At 41.7% G+C, this 24,074-nt stretch overlaps 1 protein-coding gene across 5 annotated transcripts in view; it reads left to right on the forward strand.

Moving 5' to 3' along the window:
• The window catches only part of STARD3NL (STARD3 N-terminal like), a 37,281-nt gene that overhangs the window by 12,033 nt on the left and 1,174 nt on the right, over positions 1-24,074 (forward strand). For 3 of the 5 annotated variants that reach the window (XM_054192556.1, XM_054192557.1, XM_054192554.1), the window contains exons 2-8: positions 11,411-11,707; positions 14,537-14,614; positions 16,603-16,680; positions 18,386-18,439; positions 18,539-18,656; positions 21,270-21,368; positions 23,927-23,996. In XM_054192556.1, the coding sequence (XP_054048531.1) occupies positions 11,483-11,707; positions 14,537-14,614; positions 16,603-16,680; positions 18,386-18,439; positions 18,539-18,656; positions 21,270-21,368; positions 23,927-23,979 (705 nt within the window). In that variant the 5' untranslated portion in view covers positions 11,411-11,482 and the 3' untranslated portion in view covers positions 23,980-23,996. The remainder of the gene's footprint in view (positions 1-11,410; positions 11,708-14,536; positions 14,615-16,602; positions 16,681-18,385; positions 18,440-18,538; positions 18,657-21,269; positions 21,369-23,926; positions 23,997-24,074) is intronic. The other 2 variants (XM_054192558.1, XM_054192559.1) reach the window with 2 other exon arrangements.

Here is a 24,074-nt window from a genome sequence, read left to right on the forward strand (position 1 = left end):
CCAGGTCATTGATGAATATATTGAACAAGACCAGAGCCGGTACTGACCCCTGGGAAACACTGCTAGTTACAGGCCTTCAACTGGACTCTGCGCCACTGATCACAACCCTCTGAGCTCTGCCATTCAGCTAGTTCTCAATCCACCTCACTGTCCACTCATCTAACCCATGTTTCCTAAGTTTACCTATGAGCGTGTTGTGTGAGACAGTGTCAAAAGCCTTGCTGAAGTCAACATAGACAACGTCCACTGCTCTCCGCTCATACACCCAGCTAGTTGTTCCATCCTAGAAGGCTATCAGATTCGTCAAGTATGATTTCCCTTTGGTGAACACACGCTGACCACTCACGATGACCTTTTTTTCTTCTACATGCTTAGAGATGGCATCCGGGATGAGCTGTTCCATCACCTTTCCAGGGATGGAGGTGAGGCTGACCTGCCTGTAGTTTCCTGGGTCCTCCTTCCCTTTTTGAAGACTAGTGTGACATTAGCTTTCCTCCAGTCCTCAGGCACCTCTCCTTTTCTCCATGACCTTTCAAAGATGATGGAGAGCGGCTTCCCAATATCATCTGCCAGCTTCCTCAGCACTCGCGGATGCGTCCCATCAGGGCCCATGGATTTATGGGTGTCAAGTTTGTTTAAATGATCTCTAACCCAATCCTTCTCGATCAAGGAGTCGTCTTCCTTACTCCAGGCACTCTCTCATGCCTCCAGGGTCTGGGGTTCCCGAGGGATGGCCTTAGGAATAAAGATTGAAGCAAAAGTGACATTCAGTAGCTCCGCCTTCTCTGCATCCTCCATCACCAGGGCACCTACCTCATTCAGCAGCAGGCCCATTTTTTCCCTAGGCTTCCTGTTACTGCTGATGTACTTGAAGAAGCCCTTCATACTGTCCTTGACATCCCTTGCCAGGTTTAATTCCAAGCGGGCCTTAGCCTTCCTCGTTGCATCCGTGCATACTCTGACAGTGCTCCTGTACTTTCCCAAGTGGCCAGTCCCTTTTTCCACATTCTGTAAACTTCCTTCTTCCACTTGAGTTTTTCCAGAAGCTCCCTGCTCATCCATGCAGGTTTTCTGCCTCCTTTGCCTGATTTCTTGCTCCTAGGGATGCACCGATCTTGAGCTTGGAGGAAGTGGTGCTTAAATATTAACGAGCTCTCTTGCACCCTCTTTCCTTCCCTTCCCCCTTAGCCCGTGGGGTTCCTCAGTGTAGGTGTTTGAAGAGCCTGAAGTTGGCTGTCCTGAAGTTCAGGGTTGTATTTCTACTTTTTGTCCAGCTCCTTCCACACAGGATCCTGAACTCCACCATTTCATGGTCACTGCAGCCAAAGCTACCCCCAACCTTCACATCCCCAACCAGGCCTTCATTTTTGTCAGCACAAGGTCCAGCAGAGCACCTCTCCTCATTGGTTCCTCCATCACCTGTATCAAGAACTTATCATCAGTGCACTGCAGAGAAGATGATGACAACAACAATGAACAAAAAGATGATGATGATGATGAAGACAACGATGACAATGACACTGATGATGAAGACGACAATGCCGCCACCGAACAAAAAGAAGACAAAGAAGAAGATGTAGAAGATCCTGCTGACAAAGAAGCAGCTGACAAAGAAGATGCAGAAGAAGTAGTGGTGGTGTGTGGTACCATGGGGTATTTTCCAAAGTAGGACACACACCAATGACAAGCATACTTTTTGCCTTCCAAATCTTGCCGGGCAGCTGTGCTTCTTGACCAGTGATGCATGAAAAGTGCTTTTGTGCCTGCCCTGCATTTTTATTGCTCACAGGGTGAGCTGAGAAGTGGCAGCTCCTGATGGTGCAGCAAGCCCAGAGGCCTTCCAAGCACAGGTTGTTTTGCAGAAGCAAGAACCCCTGGGGAAATGGAGCCAAGGGAAGAGCAGAGCTCGCTGCTGCTCCAAATTTGCAATGGGCAAGAGAGCCCGAGAGAGCCAGGGCATGAGTGGTGCCTTGGAGGTGCAAGAGCAGCAGGCAAGAATGAAGCTGAAAGGGCCCTGAGGAGCCCTGACAAGGGGCTGTGCTCAATGCTACAGAGGACAAGAAGCAACTTCCATGAGCCACCCTTGGGGCCCACCCTGCGAGTCTAGAAAGCTTCCTCCCTCCAGATGCCAGGCACGAGGGCCACCTTTGTAGAGCATTAGCAGCAGGCACCTAGCCAAAATGGCCCAAAGCAGCCCTGGCTAGGGGCCGTGCTTAATGCTGCAGAGGAAGGCAAAAAAAACCCCAGGGACACTTGCTAGCCCACCGTAGGGGGAAAAAAGCCTTCCTCTCCCCAGCTGCAGGGCAGAAGAGGCCATCTTCGTGGTGCATGAGCAGCAGGCAGTAAGCTAGCCAGAAGGGACTGGGGGAGCCCTGACAAGTGGTCATGCTCAATGCTGCAGAGGAAGGCAAAAAACCCCCGGGGAGCAGTGCCAATGTGCCCCGGGGGAAAATTCCTTCCTGACCCCAACGCTGGCGATCGGCTGTTCCCTGAGCATGGGAGCAAGACCTGCCTCCTCGTCCCACAGGCTGGTCACGCCTCCCAGGAGATGCCCAAGCCCTATTCTTCTGCAGCCTGGTTTCCGAGAATGGCCACACGCCCCCAGCTTGCATTGGCCTTGGGGATAAGAATTTTTCCTGTGCCTGGCAGGGCACCGGTGGGTGCTCCAAAGCACTGGGACCTCTTGCAACTTCTCTCCATTCCACTTCTTAAGGCTACTACCCCTGACTCCACAGGGAGTGAAGATGGTGAGCTCTGCAGTGCTCCTCAAGAAGGCATTCCCTTGGTCTTACCACTACTGTCCAGCTGAAAAGGCCTGATAGCCTCAGGCACCCGCAGGGCTTGGTGTTTCTTCTCATCTCCTGAGGGGCTTCCCAAAGGCTGAAGCAGGATTTCCATCCATCAGATGGGCTTTGAAGGTGGCCCCACCAGGAGTTGGCCTTGCAGCAGAGAACCTCCAGCAGCCTCATCCAGCCTGTGATCTTCCTCCCTCACCTTCTCCAAGTAATTCCACTGTCTCCTCAAGGGCTTCCTCTCAGATGTCTCCAGGATACCCCCAGGCCAGCTCTGGCAGTGGGACACAGGAGGACTCCCCTTTATCCTGCCCCGGGACATTGTGACTGCTGCGTTGCCGGGCAGTGTCACTGTGACATGGGGGAGACAAGGCCCTCCATGCACAGCCCCACCCGCCACCCCTCCACCCAGCATCCTTCAGAGGAAGGCCTTCGGGGCTGCCGGCCCCAAAGCTGTCCCTGAGCCCAGGAGGCCCAGGGGGCTGTCCCTGCCCTTGGAGGGCATGCACTGGGCACAGCTGCTGGGCATCCCTGATGCCTCCTTTGCCATTTGGCTCCCAAGGACGAGCCTTATGCTGTTCTCTCAGGCCATGGCAGAAACCAACCCTGCAGCCCAGAGACTACCCCTGTTAGCCGTGCCCTCTCTGCAGCAGAGCTAACCTCCACGAGGCCACACAGCAAGGAGGACCAGGGACACAAAGCCTTTTCCAGGGGCATAACGGGGGATGGTTTCAGCAGCTGCAGCCTGGAGAAAAGCCAAAGTGTAACCAGAGCCATAAGCTGGGATGGATGGTGCCAACAGACCACCGTGGAAATAACACAGGCTTTGAAAAACAAGGGAGCAGATGTTACAGTGGTGTGGTGGAAAGGGTGGTCATTTTCAGACCTAGAACATTTGAATCCATGCCCAAAGCACAGCCAGACAAGTGATGACTCTCCCAAACTGGCAAAATAGCCCATTGCAGCTATTGCCATCACATCCCCTTTTCCCACTGAAACCAAGCTGCACAGTTGGCTGTGTTTGTAGAGGATACAAAACGCGCTTCAGCCGCGGGGTGAAACTTCCACAGCTCATTTGTGACTTTCACCTTTCTGAGAGTTATTTGCCTGCCTCCCTTTGTGGGAAGATCTTCAGATCTTGGCACATCTCATTTTCCTTTAGGATTTAGTATTTTGAGTACTGAAAGAGTAAGGACGGTACTGTTCTTGTCATTTTGTAGTTTTGTGACAAAACTCACATGTACATTCAGGCTATGTTTAAAAAAAAAAAAAGTGTGTTTGTGGTGGGTCTTTTATGCCCCATACATTTGCTAGATTGTGGTGATGCTAAAGGTGGAAGAAAGGGTTTTTGGTTCCCTCTGCATGAACTTTACATAGATGTAGAAACCATGTGTGATTTCCTCACCATTCCTCAGCAGTGCACTGAGTGACATGTGCTACAACACTGTTGTTTATGGTGAGGTGGTCTGCTTGGAAAGAAGTCCTGAATTGTTTTTTCTTCACCATATTTTTCCTTGCATTTCAATAGCTCTTTTCCTCCCTTGGCCTTCATCCTTGATATCTTTCTTGAAAGTGATGTCAGCCCTCTAAGCCTTTGTTTTGTTCCTTCTGGTCGTCGCCTTCTTCTGTAGGTCCTCCATGCCCCTAATCAACTCCTTCATCCCAGGCAGAATTTATCTTTCTTGAACCTGGTTAATGAGAAATGTCCAGAGTGGTCCAGCTGAGTTCTCACTAGGGCTTTGCACAATACTTGCCTTTCCTATGAGAATACCTTGCTTGACACACAAGAAGGCATGTGCCTCTATCACATCTGTGGCTCACAGTCGCCCTGTGACCTACTCATGCCCCCAGGAACATTTGCCTACTCCAGTGTTTCCAAACCGCATCACAAACTCGTGGCGCTCTACCTGACATTGTGTTACCTGTTTCTACCCTGCAGTTCTTCATGCAAGGTTTACTGATGCAGGGCATGCCTCTTCTGACAGAGCTTCAGCTGGTAGGGAGTATGGAAGCTGTAGAACTATACCATGAGATAGAGCTTTGTTTGGTTCATGGATGCCATGAAATCCAGAATATGATGCCCTGCGAATGTATCTTCTGGAGAAGGCAGGAGGCCTACATTATCTTGAGCAATAGTTTTCTGCAATCTAAATTCAAACTTCACTATTTCAGATGTTTGATGCCATCAAAGCGTGAAGGGTGGAGCCGGGGAGATGTGTTAAGGGGGCTTTCACCCTTCAGTAGCCATCTGGAGTCCAGTTCCACGCAGCCGCAACCAGCAGATCCAGCCCTCCAGTGGGCGATGGACGGGCCGTGTGGGTGGGCTCTGAACATGAAGCTGGTGGTGTCAGTCTAGTCCCTTTCAAAATGGATGTCTGCCTCCTCGGGAAGAAAATTAGTTGAGCTTCCATTTTGGCAGTTGTGTTGGAGAAACCGCCAAATCAGCCCAGACACTGGGAATGCTACGGGCGATGAAGCACTGGTGTGTGATGCAGTTAGTGGCACTGCTGTCTGTGGGGAAACGCGTTACTCTCCAGGAGTGTGAATGAAGGTTGCTGATGATTTTTTCAAGGACTTGTGCAGGCATTTAGTGAAGAGGAAGGTTGTTGCTGGTAATGCTGAGATGGGTAAGGAGCTGGCTGGCCAGGTGGCCGTCCGACACTAAAAGGCAACTGCCTCTCTTTAAATAGAGTCCCTACGCACCTGTAAGATAGCTGCAAAGAAGAACTGAAGATGTTGCTTCCTGTACACTCATCTGAAACCACCTGAGAATGTTGGTGTGATGAAATTACTGATGAGTTTATTCAGGTACAAAGGAACTTATATTGTGTTTGTTTGGGGGGTTTTTAATTAATGAAAGAAACTATGGAAAAACATCTTCTAGCATACACTTGGTCATTAATCAGTTTGCAGAACTGGTGCAGTGAGTGCAGAAAGCCGCCAGGCTACATCTGTTCAGTTCAAGAATCTCAACGTTTTGGTGCCAGCTCTGTGTGATGAGACAGGCTCTCGTATGTGTCTGAACGTGGATCTGATGGGTCAGCCGGCAGAGTGAGGCCAGAGATAAATTCCCTTGCCATGAGTGCCCCCTGTCCGGAGGGCTCTGAGGCATAAGGCAGTCTGTCAGTAGCAAGGATTTCAGACTATATGGAATTTCTCAGCTAAAACCAATGTTTTGAGTTACTCTTGAAAACAAACTGGTAGCTGGTGCATTTTAAGCCTGTGCTTTCCTCTTTGCAAATCCCCTTTGCCACAAGGCAAATGGTTGCTGAACTAGCGCATCCTGAAATAATTAGCTCTAGCTGCACTGATTCCATTCCCGTACTGTGCCGTATGTAGCAACAATCCAGACTGGAAGTAACAAATTCCTAGATAATTGCACTGACTGCCACATCAAAATAAAAAAAGAAAAAGAAAGAAGAAGTTCTTTGAGCCAACGTGGATGGAAATAATTGTTGGAAGTGCAGGTGTTCCTTGGCTTTTGTCTTTCTTTCACAATTTCTTGGCTTTTCTTTTCTTTTTTAACTATGGCTGTTGATGGCCAGATCTTGGGTTTACATCTTTTCCCAAATGTTTTCCTATGAACTCCTGTTACACAGCCCGGCACTTCAGTGTGAGGGGTTTCAGTACAAAGCGAGTGCTGTTTACAGCACTCGAGCGCAACGATTCTACGCACACCCTCGGGTTCAGGTGGCCCAAAGTTCATTGTAGCACTTGAGACACCTGACCAAACACATGCCACATATGTCTTCCTCCTCTAAAGCCCTTTGACAGCCCTGTTTCGGGCAGCTGCTGTAGAAATAAAGGAGGAAGCTTTAAAGATGTATTGTGCTTGGCCGCCCTTGCCTGGTGCTTTTGGCTGGCTGGGACACGACTGGCCGTGGAGGCAATATCCAACATTTCCTTCTGCTCTTGAAAAAGATCCTCCAGAGAGGGAGATTTCATTAGCGAGCAACCCGTTTGACATCATGCGAGCGCTGCTCTAATACAGACAATATTAGTCCCAGCCTTTGAAGCGCAATAGCGCTTTGCTTCCTGTGGCTTAGTTTTTGCGATTGCCCATTTTGCAGCTCCAGCTCAGGTGGCTCTTGTGATGGGAAAGGCAGCAGGTGCATGGGAACGTGTCCTGCCTTGCTTCAATCTGGTCTGGACTTCTCCCTCTGATGATTTCTCCTAATGTTTCCCACGGGGGCCATCTGTCCTTTTCATCCACATCTGCAAGAGTGAGACTGTTGGAACAAATAATCCTAAGGGCAATATCATTCTGGCAGTGTGAGCCAGCACAGGGTGGAAATTAAATGGAAGGGAGCTAGGCGCTTTCCACGTCCAAATTCAGCAGCTCAGTTAAGAAAACTTTTCTTGGAAAGGAAAGAACAGGATCATAAGCGCTGACTGTTGATTTCCACTGGCTAGAGAAGATTTCGTGCTCAATCTATCCACTTCAGCGGAAGGTGCAAATGTTTGGTACTTCCTTGAAGTGAACTGGAAAGGTCAAAGCCACCCAAAGCCTCCTTCCCAAGGAGGAGGTGGAGCCCACCCAAAGCCTCCTTCCCTCTGTAGGGCACCCAAAAGCTCTGTGCTGGTCCCCGTGAGGCCGTCAGGCACTGAGTGAGCAGCATCCACGTGGGCAAACCCCACAGGTACTCCATCAGGCTGGTGAGGTCTTTCAGTGATTTGTATTGCCTGAGAAGAAATGGTGATGTTTGTGAACCTTTAAATTTGGATTTGGTCCCTCATGTCTTTTTGATGAACCCATAACACAGACTGAGAGGGGGCAGCCACAGATGGTTCTTTCATCTCCCTTTCATTTTTCTTTTTTTTTTTTTTCCCCCTCTTTTCTTTGAGGTGTGGTTGACTGATTTCTGGACTACCACTCTGTTGGCATACTTTCATTTTGCCTTGTCTCACTTCTTTTTTCACCTTGCTTTTTCACTGCTGTTTTTCTCCCATTCTCACCTACGTGGAACATGAACCTTGTAGATTTCTGAATCGCATTTCCAGGCTAGGATGTCCCAGCAGGCCATAAACAGGGAAAAACGTTATCAGTTTGGGTAAGCTTTCTCCCCTGGTAAGGCACACTGCCTGTTGCTCGCAGCCTGCTCTGTGTTCAAGCAAGCACATTTGATGAAAAAATCCCAGGACAGATTCTGTGCTGGCCTAAAACATCATTTTTCTTTGGAAATTTGCAGAGTACTGAACATACACACAAGTAAAGAAACCACATCCCTTTGACAGGATGCGGTCTGTAGGAAGAACCAGTATCTTTCATTAGCTCAATTGTTATGGTTGGAAAAAGTAGGAGACTTTGGGCAAGAGCTCTTCTTCAAACCCACAACAGAGGCAGGATCTCTCAAAGCTGAATGCCAGTTGAGAGTACTTATTCAGAGTTCAGTCCTTCTGACAAGTGGCATTATTTATTATGTCAGTGATTTAAGAAAATCTTTTTAGGGTCAAATGTTGCTAATGCAGACTCATGAATTTGCTGTTGTGACAAAGTTCACCTGTAAGTCAGAGAATTGATCAGCAAGTAAACATACATTTTATTCTATGGGATGGAGATTCAGCTGTGGAAAAATGGTTTTACCAATTAGGAATATAATAATGTTGTCTCTGATCTCCTTTGCTGTCGGCATCTGGCGGTCTGCAGCTGCCTAGGGCTCATATGCATAATAAAAATACAAACCTAAGCAATTCTCCACAATTACTACCTCTCCTTTCCTTTTGATTTGCCTTCTCTGCTGCAAGTGTAAAGCTAAATGGCATTTGTGGGCAGAAAGCAAAATGTTGGCTCCATGTAGTGCCCCGTGAGGTCCTGTGGCAGGCACAGTGCCATCACCTTTTCTGGTGTGCAGAGCCATGTGGGCTTCACTTTGAGATCTTCTAAGAAATTATAGATTATTTCTAGTCCTGTTCTGTTCAAAATAAAGTCTTTTTCTATCAAGACTTTTTGGAGAGTTGGGCGATGCCCCATGCCTGTCAGTGTTTTAAGAGGCATTTGGACAATGCCCTTAATACCATGCTTTAACTTTTGGTCAGTCCTGAAGCGGCCAGGCAGTTGGACTAGATGATCATTGTGGGTCTCTTCCAACTGAACTGAGTTATTCTGTTGAATTCTATAGAATTGTGAGTCTGATGGTACTAATGAAATTAATGGCATTTAGTACTATTTCTGTTCGTGGGAAGAGAAGACAGAACAAATGGCAGAGCTTTCTTCAGAACTTTTAATTACTTTTCAAAATGTTCTTTTCCTCAAAGAAGCAACATGAATCCTTAGGTATGTACTCGTCTTTACTAGAGTATGTTATGAGATAACCATGTTTCTGCTAAACTTTACTGTGTACTGTACTATGTCTTTGGATAGTGAATAGTTAAATTATACGCTTTGAGAAAACAGGCTTTTTAGGTAACATGAATATTATCAAACTAACATGTATGTTATTTGTAGAATAAGGTTTAGTGGCTGGTATTAGAAACAGAGGTATAGAAGTAACTGCAAAACAGTTTCTGATTGAAAACGTATTATATCAACATGGGATAGTCAGAGAGAAGCAGGTTCACTGGAATTCTTAATGTGGAGTAAGTCTGCGTTCATGTTCCTACTGTAAAGCTTCCTAGTCTTTTCAGTACTACTTGTACTATAACTGTACAAGTGTGTGTTTTGTTGTTGTTGTTGTTTTTTTTTAAAAGGTAGAAATGTGATGCAAGTTCTGTTTAACTTCCAAGTTTATCCACTGCCTAATGGTATTTATAAATTCTAATTTGTGCTTGACAGAGGAAGGGAGAGAGCATGTGTTACAGAGCTGAGATTAGTACTTACTGGGAAAAGTCATTGCACAAATCCCAACACCTCTCACCCAAAGTTAGGTTAACAAGAGGGTGAGAATAAGAAGTAATGAAGATTCTCAATTGTAAATCTGCTTGAAAAGGTCTTGAAACAGGAGCAAGTGCAGTACAACAATTTCTGTCTTTATTCCAGTTAATGATGAAACTGATTATATCAATCTCATATTCCCACTTCTTAATTTCTCTGGTCACACATGCCCTGCTAACACCTGTTTAAGGAGATTAGGCCCAGCAAAACTCCTGTCAGCTTTCCTGGTCCCATGGCTTACGACTGAGAACCAGAAGACATATATATGCCTTGGTTTGGCTTTGGATAGCCATGGGCAGGAGCATCCTGGAGTTGATTGCCAGGCAGGAGCAGGATGGTAGTAGCCTGCCTGTGCTTGTGCTTGGTGTTGTGTTTGGTTCAGGCCACAGCCAGATCTCAGAATGAGATGGTGATTGATACTGGCTTGGTTTGCCTCTGATTGCTTGTTACCTGCAGGCAGAAACTCAGCTGGCAAGGTAGTTTCTGTCTCGGTTCAGGTCTGTTACTGTTGTCATGACGTAGCCCAAGAAAAGTGGACTTTGAACTACCTGAAGGCTGTTACGTGTGACTTGACCTAGACATTGGCCATCCCTGGCTGGGCTGCCTCGGCTGTGATGTGTGTGCACTGGTAATACTCTGCCTCACCTTTCCTTTTTCCCCTGTGTCCTTGTGTCCTCGTGTTTGCCTAACAGTGTGTTACAGATCCCCTGTCTGCTTTTCTTCTTGTGCTTTAACTGACTGTTCTTGCAGACTTGGAGTTGAAACACTGTTGGAATAGAAGAGTGGGGAAGGTTTCTCTTTCTGTTTCGCGGTTTACTGAAAGACAGCACACACAGGAAGAAACAGAGTTTCGTTCCTGAGTTTCAAAAAGCTATTCCTCCAGCGTTACAGAAGCATGTCTGATGTTATTTGTATTGCATGATGTATAACTTAATCTAATGAGTATTTTGCATAAAATTAAATTTTCTGTGCGTTTCCTTGAAATTTGTGTGACCTTCTTAGTCAACTCTTTCTAGAAGCTTTAATTGGAAAATGGTTCTCATGGAGTAATGTAGTGAATAATACATCAAACTGCTCCAGTTTCATAAGAAATTTAACCTGAATTTTTTTTTAAAAGCCTTGCAGTCAGAAGAGACTTAGGGTAATTGCATTACCTTTAACCACTGAGTTGCATGCAGTTTTTTCAGAGAGACTCTGTCTGGCAATGTAAATTGTCATAGCAGCTGAATTTATCTATAGAGCAGTGTATTTGCTTTATAGAATGATTACTGCAGTATTCAGGGGTTTTAATGGACTTATAATCTTTTGGTTGTGTCAGCTCGGGATGTGCTGGTAGCTAACAGTGCCATTTTTCAGGAATTGTATGTGTAAGTTTCTTTAAGTTGGCTTCCTATTGGGAGCATTTAAATCAGAATTGGAAATCCTAAAGATGCACAGCGTCATGCTTTTTATTCATTCCCATTTAATGATCTTGCTCAAACAACGTGGAGAATGGAGTCTTCTAAATGTAGACAGTGCTCCCTTATTCCCAATGGCCTAATTGAACATTGATTCTCGTTTCACAAATCCTCTGAGAGATGAAGAGCGCCTAGATATATCTTATTTTAGAAACAATTTTTAGAGCCTACTTGCCAAATTCTCTCCGTCGTCAGTTTAGCAAAAAGAGAACTGACATGGTAAGATGAAAATACCTACTGGAATTGAGGGTTTAGTGACTAATGTCTTTTGGTTTTGTTTGTTTGTTTAGAAATTCTTCCTATATGGATCAGCCTTCTAGTGATGGTGAAACTGGAAGAAGACCACTCTAAGCAAACCCACAATGAATCGGGTGCCAGGTGATGCAGAAAATGCTCACAGTAGCAGTGTGGAATCCTGTCCTTCCTTGCGGGATGTCCACTCCATCAACCCAGCGCAGCTGATGGCAAGGATTGAGTCATATGAAGGCAGAGAGAAGAAAGGCATATCAGATGTCAGAAGGACTTTCTGTTTGTTTGTTACATTTGATCTCTTATTCATAACCTTGCTGTGGATAATAGAATTAAATGTGAGTTGTCTTTTCAGTACCCTTGGACTTTATTAATTTATTTATTCACTTCAGACGTGGTTAACAAGTTGCTCTTTTCTGTTCCACATATTTGCTATTTGCATGTATTTAAATTAAAACATCGTCATACTTTTAAGCTTTCATTAACATAGTATCTACTGAACTCCATCTGCTTTTGGTCATTAGGATACATGGTTTAATTATCTTCTTATCATTAAACCTTTTGATGTTCCCGTAGTCTGTGAATGATGCTGAAGAAACCATTGGAAATCCAGTGAACTTTTCAGGGAGCAAGTAAACAAAATTTTACTGTACGTCTTTGAATTTGTCGAGAAGTGTGAATTTTAACAGGATTCGAGAGTTTGCCTTCTGAGTAACTCAAAGTTAGTGATATTTCACGGAGGTGTCAGTCCCTGGAAAGACTTCCAAGGGCCAAAACCTTTCTTTTGCTGTGATGTGTTTTCTTTGAGACAAACTTACTATGATATGTATTGTGTATGGTAGGGTGCATTTAAACAACATAAAATCCCACGGTTACCACCGTTTAACTCCAGCATTTGTAATTTGGAAAAAGAGGCAGTTCTCCTGAAATTTACAGAAAGCAATAAGATAGCTGATCTGTTAATATTTCATAAGTAGCATCCTAGTTCTTGAGCTGGGTTTTAAGCTAACATCTAATGTATGCATTTAAGTAAGGACACACAGGAAAAGTGGGAGGAATACCTTTTCTAGACAAGAAAGATCTTGAGTAAGCATTTTTTTTCAGCATTCCTTTGCAAGATAAATAACCTTGGTTATTGATGTGACATGAAGTTGAGGAGCTGACTGTTAAAGTAGTTCATTGATATAGTGAAAAATACACTTTCTGATTTAATTTGAGAAAGCAGACTTTGCTTGCTGAGTGGTGCAATTTTTGGGATTAGACTTCTGTTGTCTCTGTAGGTGGAAAGACTGTTGTATCCAGTGCATAGTTAGCTTGTCTCAGAAAAGCAGCATGTTTCTTTTTTTAGGCCAGTTTCTCAACAGCTTGTTCCACTAACAGGAGCAGAGTCTGGGTTTGTATCTCTTGTGGAGGATTCCGAGTACAGATTTTCATATTGGTGCTCTCAGAATATTTAAGACTCTGTATAGAAAATGCTACCAACTCATCACGTTTCATTTTGAATTCTGCAGCATTAAGGGACCTCAAAATCCTAGCAGTTTTCTTTGTGAAAAGCTTTGTTTAAGGAGGACGCATTATGGAGTCCTGTACTACCAAATATCAGCAAAAACGAAAAGCATTTTTTTTTCTTCAGAAGTCATAGTATTAGAACTCATCATTTGATATGTGAGATCTGATGCATAGTGAGGCTTTTTTGTTCTGTTTCTGAAATTAAGTTTTGCTCATTGGGAAGTCAGATAGCATTGCGTTAGGATTGTCCGTCACTGGTATGTAAGTAATGGGACTTTGGAATTGCTGCCAGAGGTCCTGTAAGTATTGTTTTCCCTTTGTTGCCGTTATCCGGTGTGCTTAGGTGTAATTTATTTTTAAACACATCAGGAAGTAGCTCCATAGCAGTTTGAGCAAACCCTAAATCAAGGCTGTCACGGTTCTCTGCTCATCCTTATGTTGACATGGTGCTCATGCAGCCACACAGTGAGCAGCTTGGAGGGGGGTAAGTTGATATTCCTTATCTATGCTGGAAACAGATGATCACTCCTGATTCAGTAGAGTGAAGAAGGGCAAGCTATATTTAGAAAGTTATTTGTCAGCCATAGAGGGGAGGGAAAGGAGAAGAAATAGAAGAAATTTGGAGTTGGAGTGAATAGTCTCAGGACAACACTGTCCAGCACTACAGTTGGGGAAAGTGTTGAAATGTCTAGACTTCATTGCTTTGTGATGGTGAGCGTATGTTGTTGGTGTGCTTTGGGACCTCCTTTCTTTAAAAGACTGACAGTAGTCAAACTCAGTATTAAAACCTTCTGTTGGTGTTTTTTTTTTTTCCAGAGCTTTACATAACTATTCAATGCAGTGCTTAATTATTGAATTGACTATTAAAAACAATAGGATATGGACCCTACGGTTTTTTGCTCCCAAGTGATATATATACTCCACTTGCTCTCTGACCCAGTACACCCTAAATGATTTTCTTACTAACCCAGTTTGAACAGGAAAGTGATGAATCCTTCCACTGGGAAGAAGCACGGTGATGAAGGAAGATGTAATTTTGAATCCCCTCAAGCAAATAAGAGAATTCAACTTGGGCATTAGTTATTTGTGGGAGAATGGTCTAATGGTTGTACCTTCTGTGTTTTTTATAGTGGGGTTTTTTTTGCTCAGCTCTCTTAAAACAAATAGTATGTAAGCTGATAAGGAAAAGATCTGGAGTATGAATTTAGTTACTGTTTTGTTTCCTATTTGCTAATGTGACTAACTAGAGCTAGTTTCTGGGTGGCTTTTTGATCAGCTGTTTTGGTCCTCCTTATGAGACATAAAATGCTCTGTGAATTTGTGTAATAGACCTTTGTGTAATTTTGTAATAGATCTTAATCATTTCTTCTTCCCTCAACAACTTGCTTGCCTTTATTTTGGGACAGTCTGAAATGTAGCTTGTATAGGCCAGGTGATAATCTTAAATGTTTTCACTTTGAAAATTGTAGTTAATAATGAAAAACAAATAAGACGCTAATCTTGAAATTGACATTCTTGGCGTATATGTCATCTGTCCTTGGTTTAATGATCTTTTTGTACATCAGTGGGGAACAATTAATTTCGCCCTTCAGATGCGTGTGTATTTTGGCTTCAGTAATTTCTGTTCTAAAGCTGTCTGTGTTGCTGTTTCTTTGTAGGTAAAAGGAGGCATTGAGACTACCTTAGAGAAAGAAGTCCTACAATATGACTACTCTTCTTCATATTTTGATATATTTGTAAGTGTTCTTCAAAAAAAAAAAAGGAAAGAAAGAAAGAAAAAAAAGTAGCAAAAGTATAGTTTTCCCATGTTCCTTCTTCCACAGATGTTCCCTAGTTTGAGTCCTGTGAAACGGTTGATCTTTTCTTGATAATTTAAACCAAAAGGAGTTATGCCAAATTTCACCGGTCTAGGGGTTGCCCAGTCCTGCTTTGGCAGCAGGCTCATGGAGCCTGTGGGTAGAGATAATTAGGCACACTTAAATTGCATCTTCTACTTTGGGGGGGCACGGAAAAGAGATTAAAAACTCAGTCAAGAATGTGACACTGATGTAACATAAAAATAATTCATTAAGAGGACAAGACCAATAGTCCTCCAGCTGTAACATCATTTTGTTTAAACCGGTGATTTTGTCCTTCTACAGAAATAAGTCAGTTGCAGTGAGGAGAGACTTGTTCCCGGGTTGGCCTGTGTAGGTCAGGGTTTTTTCAGATTTCTGTGTTTTAAATCAAACAGGTTTTTTTAACATTGTACTAAAAACAGATGACATGAAGTATGATTCTCCTTTACTATGCACCTTAGGCACATAGGAGGAACTCTGCTGCATTAGGAAATTTCTCTGTCTTTCAGCAACGCCGTAGCTCTGCAGTTGCAATTTTGCACTGCATGGACCAAGTTACTGATCTGAAAGTAAAAGCTGTTTCCTTACAGTTTTTCTAAAGGGCCTTGTTTTTGCAAGATCATTAATTCTACCAGATCTTGTTTGCCTGGCAGAGATGAGTTGGTTTGGTGTCAGTCATTTTGTATAGGTGATATCCATAGTCCCTCTTTGAAACTGATGTAAAAACCCATCATTGCTTCTGCATTGGACCATTTCCTATGTCAAATGGAATGAGGTACGGGCTAGAAAAATTTCATAATCTAGCAAACAGTGCTTCTTCTCCCTTTCTCATTATTTTGCTGGCAGGTTCTCCATGATATACCTTACTGCAGAAAGCACAAAATGTTATCTGTAAATGTTGATACCCTGTAGTTGGACAAAGGGTTAAAACATGTAATGCAACATAAGAGACTTTTATTCCCTGGGAAGGGACTCTGTCATTGAATTCTGCAAAATGATTTGTGGGCTTATACAGGATTTCTTCTGTTTCTCCTACACATCACTTAAACAGACATATTTGCATAAGATTAAATGGGTTCATTATACCTCTGGCCATGTCTGTCCTTGATTTCTCTTCATTTTCAAGCATTTGTTTCACATTTATTAGATGCTGAACACATCTTTCAAAACAAGTTGGAGGCAATTTAATATCAAACAATAAAGAGGGAAATTAAGGGTTAGAGTCCCTGATTCAGGAATCTCTTCTGTCTGCTATTGATTTCATTTTCTGTCCTAGAAATACTATAACTTACCTTTCTTTACTGCAAAATATTTGGAAAGGCTTGCTATTGCAGGCATGTCCATAGAGTATAATTGGTTGTTGCAATGTTAATATTTCAATAAATACTAAAAGTCTAGTAAGTAGAAAATTGTTTTTAAAAATTCTTCCCATTTTCTGATTTCATTTGTGAAGTCTTTACAGTTTTTAATGATATTCTTGTGCAGTAGCATGCCACTAAGATCAGTGAGATGCACTCAGTGATGCTCAAGGTATTTGCTGAAGTAACTGCATCTAGATTTAACTGCTTAGATTCCAGTCAGGTAGAATGTTCATGAATACACTTTATGTAACTTTCTTATGTTTCTAACTTATTTGTGGAATTGCAAATGCTTGCATATTTGAGCCTTTGTAGGCATGACCGTGGTGCCGTTTGCTTTACAAGTGGGAAATTATGTTCTATTTCCGTTTTATAAGCACACATTCATATTTGTTTCTCAATAACAGAACTTAGATTGTCCTGTTTTAAATTGTTTTGTAAGCAGTTAGTATTTTCAGTGAGCTGAGAATCTTGTGGTTCTTCTGTGTTCTGAATTAACCAACAAATATTTTTTTCCTTTCTCTATAGCTACTGGCAGTCTTTCGATTTAAGGTGTTAATACTTGCATATGCAATGTGCAGACTGCGCCATTGGTGGGCAATAGCTGTGAGTAGTAGCCAAGCATCATGGAGTTTTAACTAGAATGGATCAAACAGACAAAATTTTAGATGCCTCTTAACGCTTGTATGTTAAGAATCATCTTGATGCTATATATAAAAATTCACTGTACAGTTACAGATGAAAAACTTCTGTTCTGGAAGATGTTCAGCCGAAAGATAAGAATTTAATAGCACAGTGGGTGTGGTCTTTATTAGGTATCATGTTAATACAAATTGAAGACTTATTCTGAATCCAGTATGGATGTCTTGTTACCTCTGACTTGTTAATTAATGTTTGAAATATATTTGCATTTGAAATAGTGACCTGTATTCAAAAAGAAGGATTGGCACTATCGTACCAGAGATCCAGCTGCCCATTAACTCCCACATTCTTATCTTTTTAGAGTTTGAAGTGCCACCCGTTGAGCACTAGCACATGTATTGCTTCATGCTCCAATACAAAACGCTGAATATGTATCCCTTCTTAGAAAGGAAGTTCTTGAGAACTGTAGGCAGAGTGAATTGGAGCAAATCCCTTTAATGCAGCTGTACTGTGTGAATGACAAAGAATGCAAAACTTAATGACAAATTCATGCTTCCACCAGTCAATACTATACATTGTAATACCGTGGACACATTGCTGGCTTAGTATGTTGTAAATCTTAGTCTTTTTTCTCCTTACACTATGGTAGGTGCATGTAGAAAGTGTTCATGTATAACTTTCTTCAAGTGAGTAGCATGCAGTTTGTTCAGTAGTCTGAGTTTACGTGCCATGATTTTTTGAAATTGTGCTATTAGCAGGGCACAAACACATATATAATAGTAACTGCTGCTCTGATTATGTTTATTGAGTGCCTGCCTTTCAAAATCCCTTACTCTTAGTTTTGTAGCTTTAGAGTATTTCTTCCAGTCACATCCTCCAACTTGATGCAGTTGTGAGGTGGTGGGAGTGACCCTGTCATGGTAGTAAGCAATTAGATATATAAAGCTTCACTGAAGGTTTTGCAGAAGCCATTAATCTTAAAATCCTACCTGTGCCTACCAGAAGCTAGTTAGGTTCTGCTATTATTTAAAGAATTGCTGGACCCAAATGCACTAATAGAGTTAGAAGCCTTGCTTAAGTGAACAGTACTTGTCCACTGCTTTTTTTGGGTTTTTTTTCAAACATTTTATGCAGCCTGCCATTTTAAAAATATGTCAGGGAGTATCAAGACTTCAAAGTGATTCATTTTTCACAATATTAGTATGTGAATTAAAATAATAATTCCAATTCATTCCTGCAAAGATGTTTTGTTGTTTGAAATGGATCTTTTGATTTGGATGGTAGTGAAAAGCCTTCAGAGCAATTGCTGTTTGCTTTTTCCCAAATACATAGATAGATTTTTTTTTTTCATAAGGGACTTGGTGAATAAAATACTGCATCTTCTTTATACAGTAAGATCACAATTTATAAAACTCAGCATCTATGTAGCACCTAAACTGCCTATCTGCTGTGTGGAAATCAACATTTGGAGATGTCTGTATTAAAACTAATCTTTATTAAGGAGGATATTTTAATAGCACTTTAACTTAATTGTATCTTACCCGTTACATTTTATTAATCTATGATCTTGCTGTTGGTAAATATTTAAAGTTGCAACTGATAGATAATGACAGAAATGAGAAGTAAATCAATTTTTTAGTTTTAACTGTTCTTACCCTGTCTCTTTCAGTTTACAACAGCAGTGACCAGTGCCTTTTTATTAGCAAAAGTAATTATTTCACAGGTATATATTCTAATCAAATGTTTGTTTTACTTTGTTGTTTTCTTGAAAGCAAGATTCTTCAGGGTAATTTCTATAATGTGTGGTTTTGTTTCCCTCAAGCTGTTCTCACAGGGTGCTTTTGGCTACGTGCTGCCCATCATATCCTTCATACTTGCCTGGATTGAGACTTGGTTCTTGGACTTTAAAGTGTTACCACAAGAAGCTGAAGAAGAAAACAGTAAGCTTTTGATATTTCCCCTCAATCGCTGCAGTGGGCAACGTGCCATCCCATGTTATCTGGCAGAAGAATGCTTCTTTCAGCTTCCCAAAATTTGAAGAGCTGTGGGAAAAATTAAATTGTGTGGCATAATTGTTCTTTTTCTGGAGAGGAACATATTCCTTCAAAGAAGTGGGGTTTTAATTAATTTAGGGAGGCAAAGTTAAAAGTTACAAGGGCCAGATCAGCAATTTGTCAAGCACTTAGGAACTTACATAATTTTGTATGCTTAAGATGTGAAAATTTAACTGACTTGGGCTTGTAAAATTTTTCTCTGGGTAATGCATAGAATAGGTGTCTGGTTCCTCTTTTAGGAAGAGTAGACGCAGTAACTAACTCAGTGTCACTAACTCTTCTTTTGAGGTGGAAAAGGGAAAGCAAAGAAGTATTGTGGAGAATCTGCTTCATCCACAGACAGAATGAGACCAGAGCAAGTACGAATTTCAGCCTCTTCAAGATGAGGCAGCAGGTCATCTGACACTTGAAGTATTCAAGTAAATGGAGGAAACCCGTTGATTTAGTTGAAAGAGAACATTGCTTGAGTGGTGAGGAAAAGAAAGCATAGATTTCTGCTACAGTTGTTTCGTTAGTTTCAACAGCAGGAGAGCGGGAACCTGTTATTTGTGCATCATTACCTGAAACACAGTCTGAAATTCTGTTGAAAGGGCATGTTTGCCTTTTAGGTAAAACCAAAAACTTTACATGGGCATGGATGTCTCTCTTTTTATTAGTGCTTGGAAATGCAGTCTTTTGGCTTTGATCCCTTCCCTCTTTTTTTCCATCGCTCCAGAAAAGAAGTTGGTTAAATGAGTACGCTGGGTTTTGTCTAGAGAAAGGGCAACTTGGGGTAACTTTTTTTTCTCTTTTGAGGGGGTGAGGAAATACAGCTGCATCACACTTTTATCTCAATAGGTAAGAAATCTAACCAGTTCAGAGAGTTTTGCGGTTTTTTTATACTTTATAGACAAGAAAGTATTTGATACGTACACATATAAATACTTGATTATCATAGTCATAAAACTGAGATATTTCTAAATCCCTGTGTTATTCCATGACACTTCCTTTTCTTCATTCCTACCGAGCTTGAAATAGATAGTAATTTATTTAAAAAGACATGCTTTTTTGTTGAACTCTTTATATTTCCAGAAAATATGGTGTTCCACCGGAAAATGCTGATTTTAAGCAATTAAGTCAGACAAATGATAGGCGTGTTTGGATTGTATTGTGTGGTGGTACTTATGTAGTGCCTTATTTGAATTTAAATCTGAGGCAGGTAATTAAAACAGATTTTAATAGTTTTTGCTTTTTGACCAGGTATTTTCTTCTCCTTTCTCTAGTGGGAGTGGAAGCTGACTTTTTTCCATCTTACTGTTTTGTTTTTATAAAACCCAACCAAACAAAACCCACCACAGCAATTTTCTGCCTAATGCAACAGTGCTCCTAATTTTTATGCCTAATGCAACAGTGCTTATAATTAGGAAATGTTTTGTCTCTAACTTTAAAAAAAAAAAAGGCAAAAAAGGGAAAAACTGTCTTTCCACTGAAGAAGACTTCCATCTCTAAAAGTTTCCTTCTGTAAGCAGGACTTAGAGCTAAAATCCAACCAGTATGAGTCTTGTAGTATCTTGTGACTCATTATATGGAGACTGACCTTCCTCTTTTGGAGCAAGTGGAAATATAAGTAAAATAGATGTCTCCTTTGGCAACTTCAAACTGGTTAATAAGATAAATTGGTATGTAGAAATAGTAGTTTGATTTGGAAAGAGATTTTTTTCTTACTAACTGCTGGCTACCTCAGATAGCTCTCCTAATTCAGTAAAACATCAAGGTTTTCTTCCCCCCCGCCCCGCGTCAGTCCTCATGTGGCAGAGAGTAAAGGGTGGAAGTTCAATAGCCTTATGTTGACCTAAAATGTCATCTTTGACCTGTTATTATCAGAAGGCCCTGTTGATGGCAGTAAGGATGAGATGAATTAGCTTCTCTCCCAGCCCCTTTTGGTTTTTGTCTTTATATTAAACACACCAGAATAGCCCCATGTCATTTCCAAATCATTTCCCTGATTTTAGATGTCATTTCCAAATAATTTTCCTGATTTTAGATGAAATTGAGCCAAAAGGAGTTGAAGGTTGAAGTAACTAGGATACGCGAAAGCAAGCCATTAATGAGGAGTCTTATAGCGGCAAAGTGAGAAAATAGTTTATTTGGTTATGCATGGCAGCTCACTGATGATTAAAAACAGATTTTAGGGTTTTAGTTAGCCAGTGAATATTGATGAATTTACATGTGGCATCCTAATCATGCAATTGCGTATAGTATTAGAAGGATTCCTTAATTCATGTGTACAGTACCTCTGTTTTGCTAGAGTGTGTCTCATTTGCTGCCTGAAGTTATATAGAAGACATAAATGTTAAATTAGCAGTTTGCTTTTTTCCTGAGGTATTTACTTATAGAAGTAACTTGTTAGGAGTACTAATATAATACGTCAGTCCTTAAGATTCTTCATCAATACTTGATCTTTAAGATGCCATGTGATAGCCCTCAGGGGTTTTTGGTTTTGTTTTTTTTTCCTTTTAGGATTTTTGATAGCACAGGATGCTTCTGAACGAGCAGCTCTTCTTCACCCAGGAGTCCTCTCTGATGGGCAGTTCTATTCTCCTCCTGAATCTGTAGCAGGTAGTTATTTTGGCACATAGTGAATGATTTTTCGTATTGACATGAAACTCCTGCATATTTCACCCCCTTCAGAGGGCAAGGCAGAGGAAGGGTGAAGGGAAAAAATTATATTTTCTAGTGTATTTTACAATCCTAAAATTAAATATTCTTTTTTGTTTTTTATTCAATAATTCAGTTTAGTTACTACCTATCAGATTAATTACAATACACATAGTTAGTGGGGCTTCTGACATGCCCCAAAGGTGTCAGAAAAACCAAGGTAAGTCTGAAAGAAAATGGTACCGCAGCTGCAAGGAGGCGATTGTTCTTTGTTTCTGCCATCGATGATCCTTATGGGTCCCTTCCAACTTGAGGTATTCGATGATTCTGTGGTCTCTTATCTGCTAACAATGGTTTATGCAGCAATGCACTATTCAGCCCAGCCTGAGCTTGGAGCTTTACAGAATCTTAGGATAGACAGTGAACCTGAAACTGCTCTAAAGCAAACTGACCTTTCAATCAGAGGCTCTTTTCCTTTCTCGTAACAAAAAGAGAAAGCCCTCTCTGTGTAAAAAGGCTAGCTGTGTGGGTGTATTAAACTGAGGGCAAGTGTTAATTACATCTTAACTCTGTATATCATGTGCTTTGTTCTAGTGGAGGTGTGAGCCGGGTAAGCCAAAAAATAAATGGAAATATGCGAGATTTAAGAATGTTTGCAGGCGTTTCAAGGACGAGTAATTTCTTGAAGGGTTGAGTGGATTTGAGTTATTTGAGGATGCAGTGTGAACCCCCAAATCCTGTGGCAGTCTTTTTCCCCTAAAATGTAAATCTCTTCTTCAGTGTGCTGTACTATGCAATATATTCAAAATATTAATATCTGCTAATTGCTACAGATACGTTTGCCTGCCTTGCATTACAGAGTTATACCTGTTGGTGATCCGTTTCTGTTTAATGGCTGTCCCCGTGGTTGCTGAGCATCTTGGCGTAATGGATGACTTAGAGCCCCATCTAGGGGTGACAAAGCATTAAGACAATGTCGAGTATAACTAATAATTCGCAGTGAAAATGTTTTTTAGCTAAAGCTGCGAGTCTGTCTTGGGGAAAAATGGTAGGATTAGACTGGATTCAGCCTGGGATTTTTTTGGCAATAGAATAGACAGTGTGAGAGGAAGCGTAAGAGGAGCTAACAGGTTTTCCTTGGCAGTTTGGCTGGGTCAGTGTTGCATGTGCAGTGAGCTGTCGTGCCCCGGCATGCGTGTGGCGACTACAGGTATATGACTGTGCCATTGCTTTCAGCTTACCGAATGGCTCCTCGTCACCTGGGTTTCAGTGACAGCCCATGTGCCTTCTCCTAGTCGGCCCTAACTGCCAAGTACATTTGTTTAAGCACCTTTTATGGATACGAGAGGCGGAAGAAACAGTCAAATGAATACATTTGAACTACAACACACATACTGGTAGTCACAAAGTATTCTGAAACTGATAGATGATGTACAATAAAAATAACTCGCAATTAATTTTTTTTTTTCCAAATTGTGCATTTCTTTCAGATAAGACAAACTAGGGATTGCTCTAAGACAGCAATTTTTGGTGAATTTGCCTTACATATTGATTGGAAAAATATTTAGAGATAAACTACTCCCCATGATTGTGCAGAGTAGAATAAACCCCTCTGCTGACGTGGCAACATGTCTAAAAACAAATCTTTGCTGTTGGGAGGTGACATTTAAAACAGCTCTGTTGGTATTTTCAGCATAGTTACCTTTTTATGTCTTCCTTGAAGATGCACATGTCCAGGGCCATACCCTTTTCCATCCACTTCTTTATGTGGGTTGACCCTTCATCTTCAGCATTAGACTTGGTTGCCAAGTTATCATTCTGGAGGTAGCAAGTGGAAAAACAGCCTTGAAAGAATAAGTTTCTACAGTTCCTGTACAATTTGAGCTTCAAAATGAAAGGCAGGTATGCTATTCTTTGTGTCCCGGGGCACGCAGCCCTGTGACCTGCTAAGCTTTCTTTCTGGGACCTTCCAGGGCTTTGTCACAGCAGAGAGCTGAGAGCAGGCAGGGGGATGAGGAGAAGAGAACTGGGCAGGGAGAGGCAGAGGGAGCTGTTTAGTTTCTGGCTTAGGGTGGGATGGTCTTTTGACAGAACTCTAGATACTGCTTTACAAATTTCTGTATTTATGGGTGCTTTGAAAGTGCCTTCTGAAGTTGTCTTCCAAAGAGTAGAATGTAGCAAGGGGGAGAATCTGCTTGTTATAGAGAAAATGTGGAGTTGATTGTCCTGAGTGTGTTGTAGTGAAAACTTGAAGCGCTTGCGAACTGAATCTGCTGACAGGGTAGCTGTTTCAAAGAATGATCCCAGGGTTGGGTTTTGGGGTTAGTAACTGTTTAAAAAACACCTTCCATGTGAAACATCCAAAAAGATAAGGCATGTAAAATAAAAAGAAAATATTTTTATGGGAAATAGTTGCTTTGAATTGCCTTTTGGTAAACCATTACCAGTGGTGGTCTGCTTTTTTTCCTTTTTCCTTCTTCTGTCAACTGATATAATAGCATTCTTATCTTCCTTTTCAGGATCTGATGAAGACTCTGAAGAAAAACAAGACAGTGAAAAACCAGTTGTATAGCAAATATGACAAAGCAGGTAAATTCCTTTGTATAGAACCTGAATATTCCTAAAAATACTTTTTTTCTTATTGGTTCCTTCCCAAATAATTTGAAC

The sequence above is a fragment of the Rissa tridactyla genome, chromosome 2 (assembly GCF_028500815.1).
Source record: "Rissa tridactyla isolate bRisTri1 chromosome 2, bRisTri1.patW.cur.20221130, whole genome shotgun sequence".
NCBI lineage: Eukaryota > Metazoa > Chordata > Aves > Charadriiformes > Laridae > Rissa > Rissa tridactyla.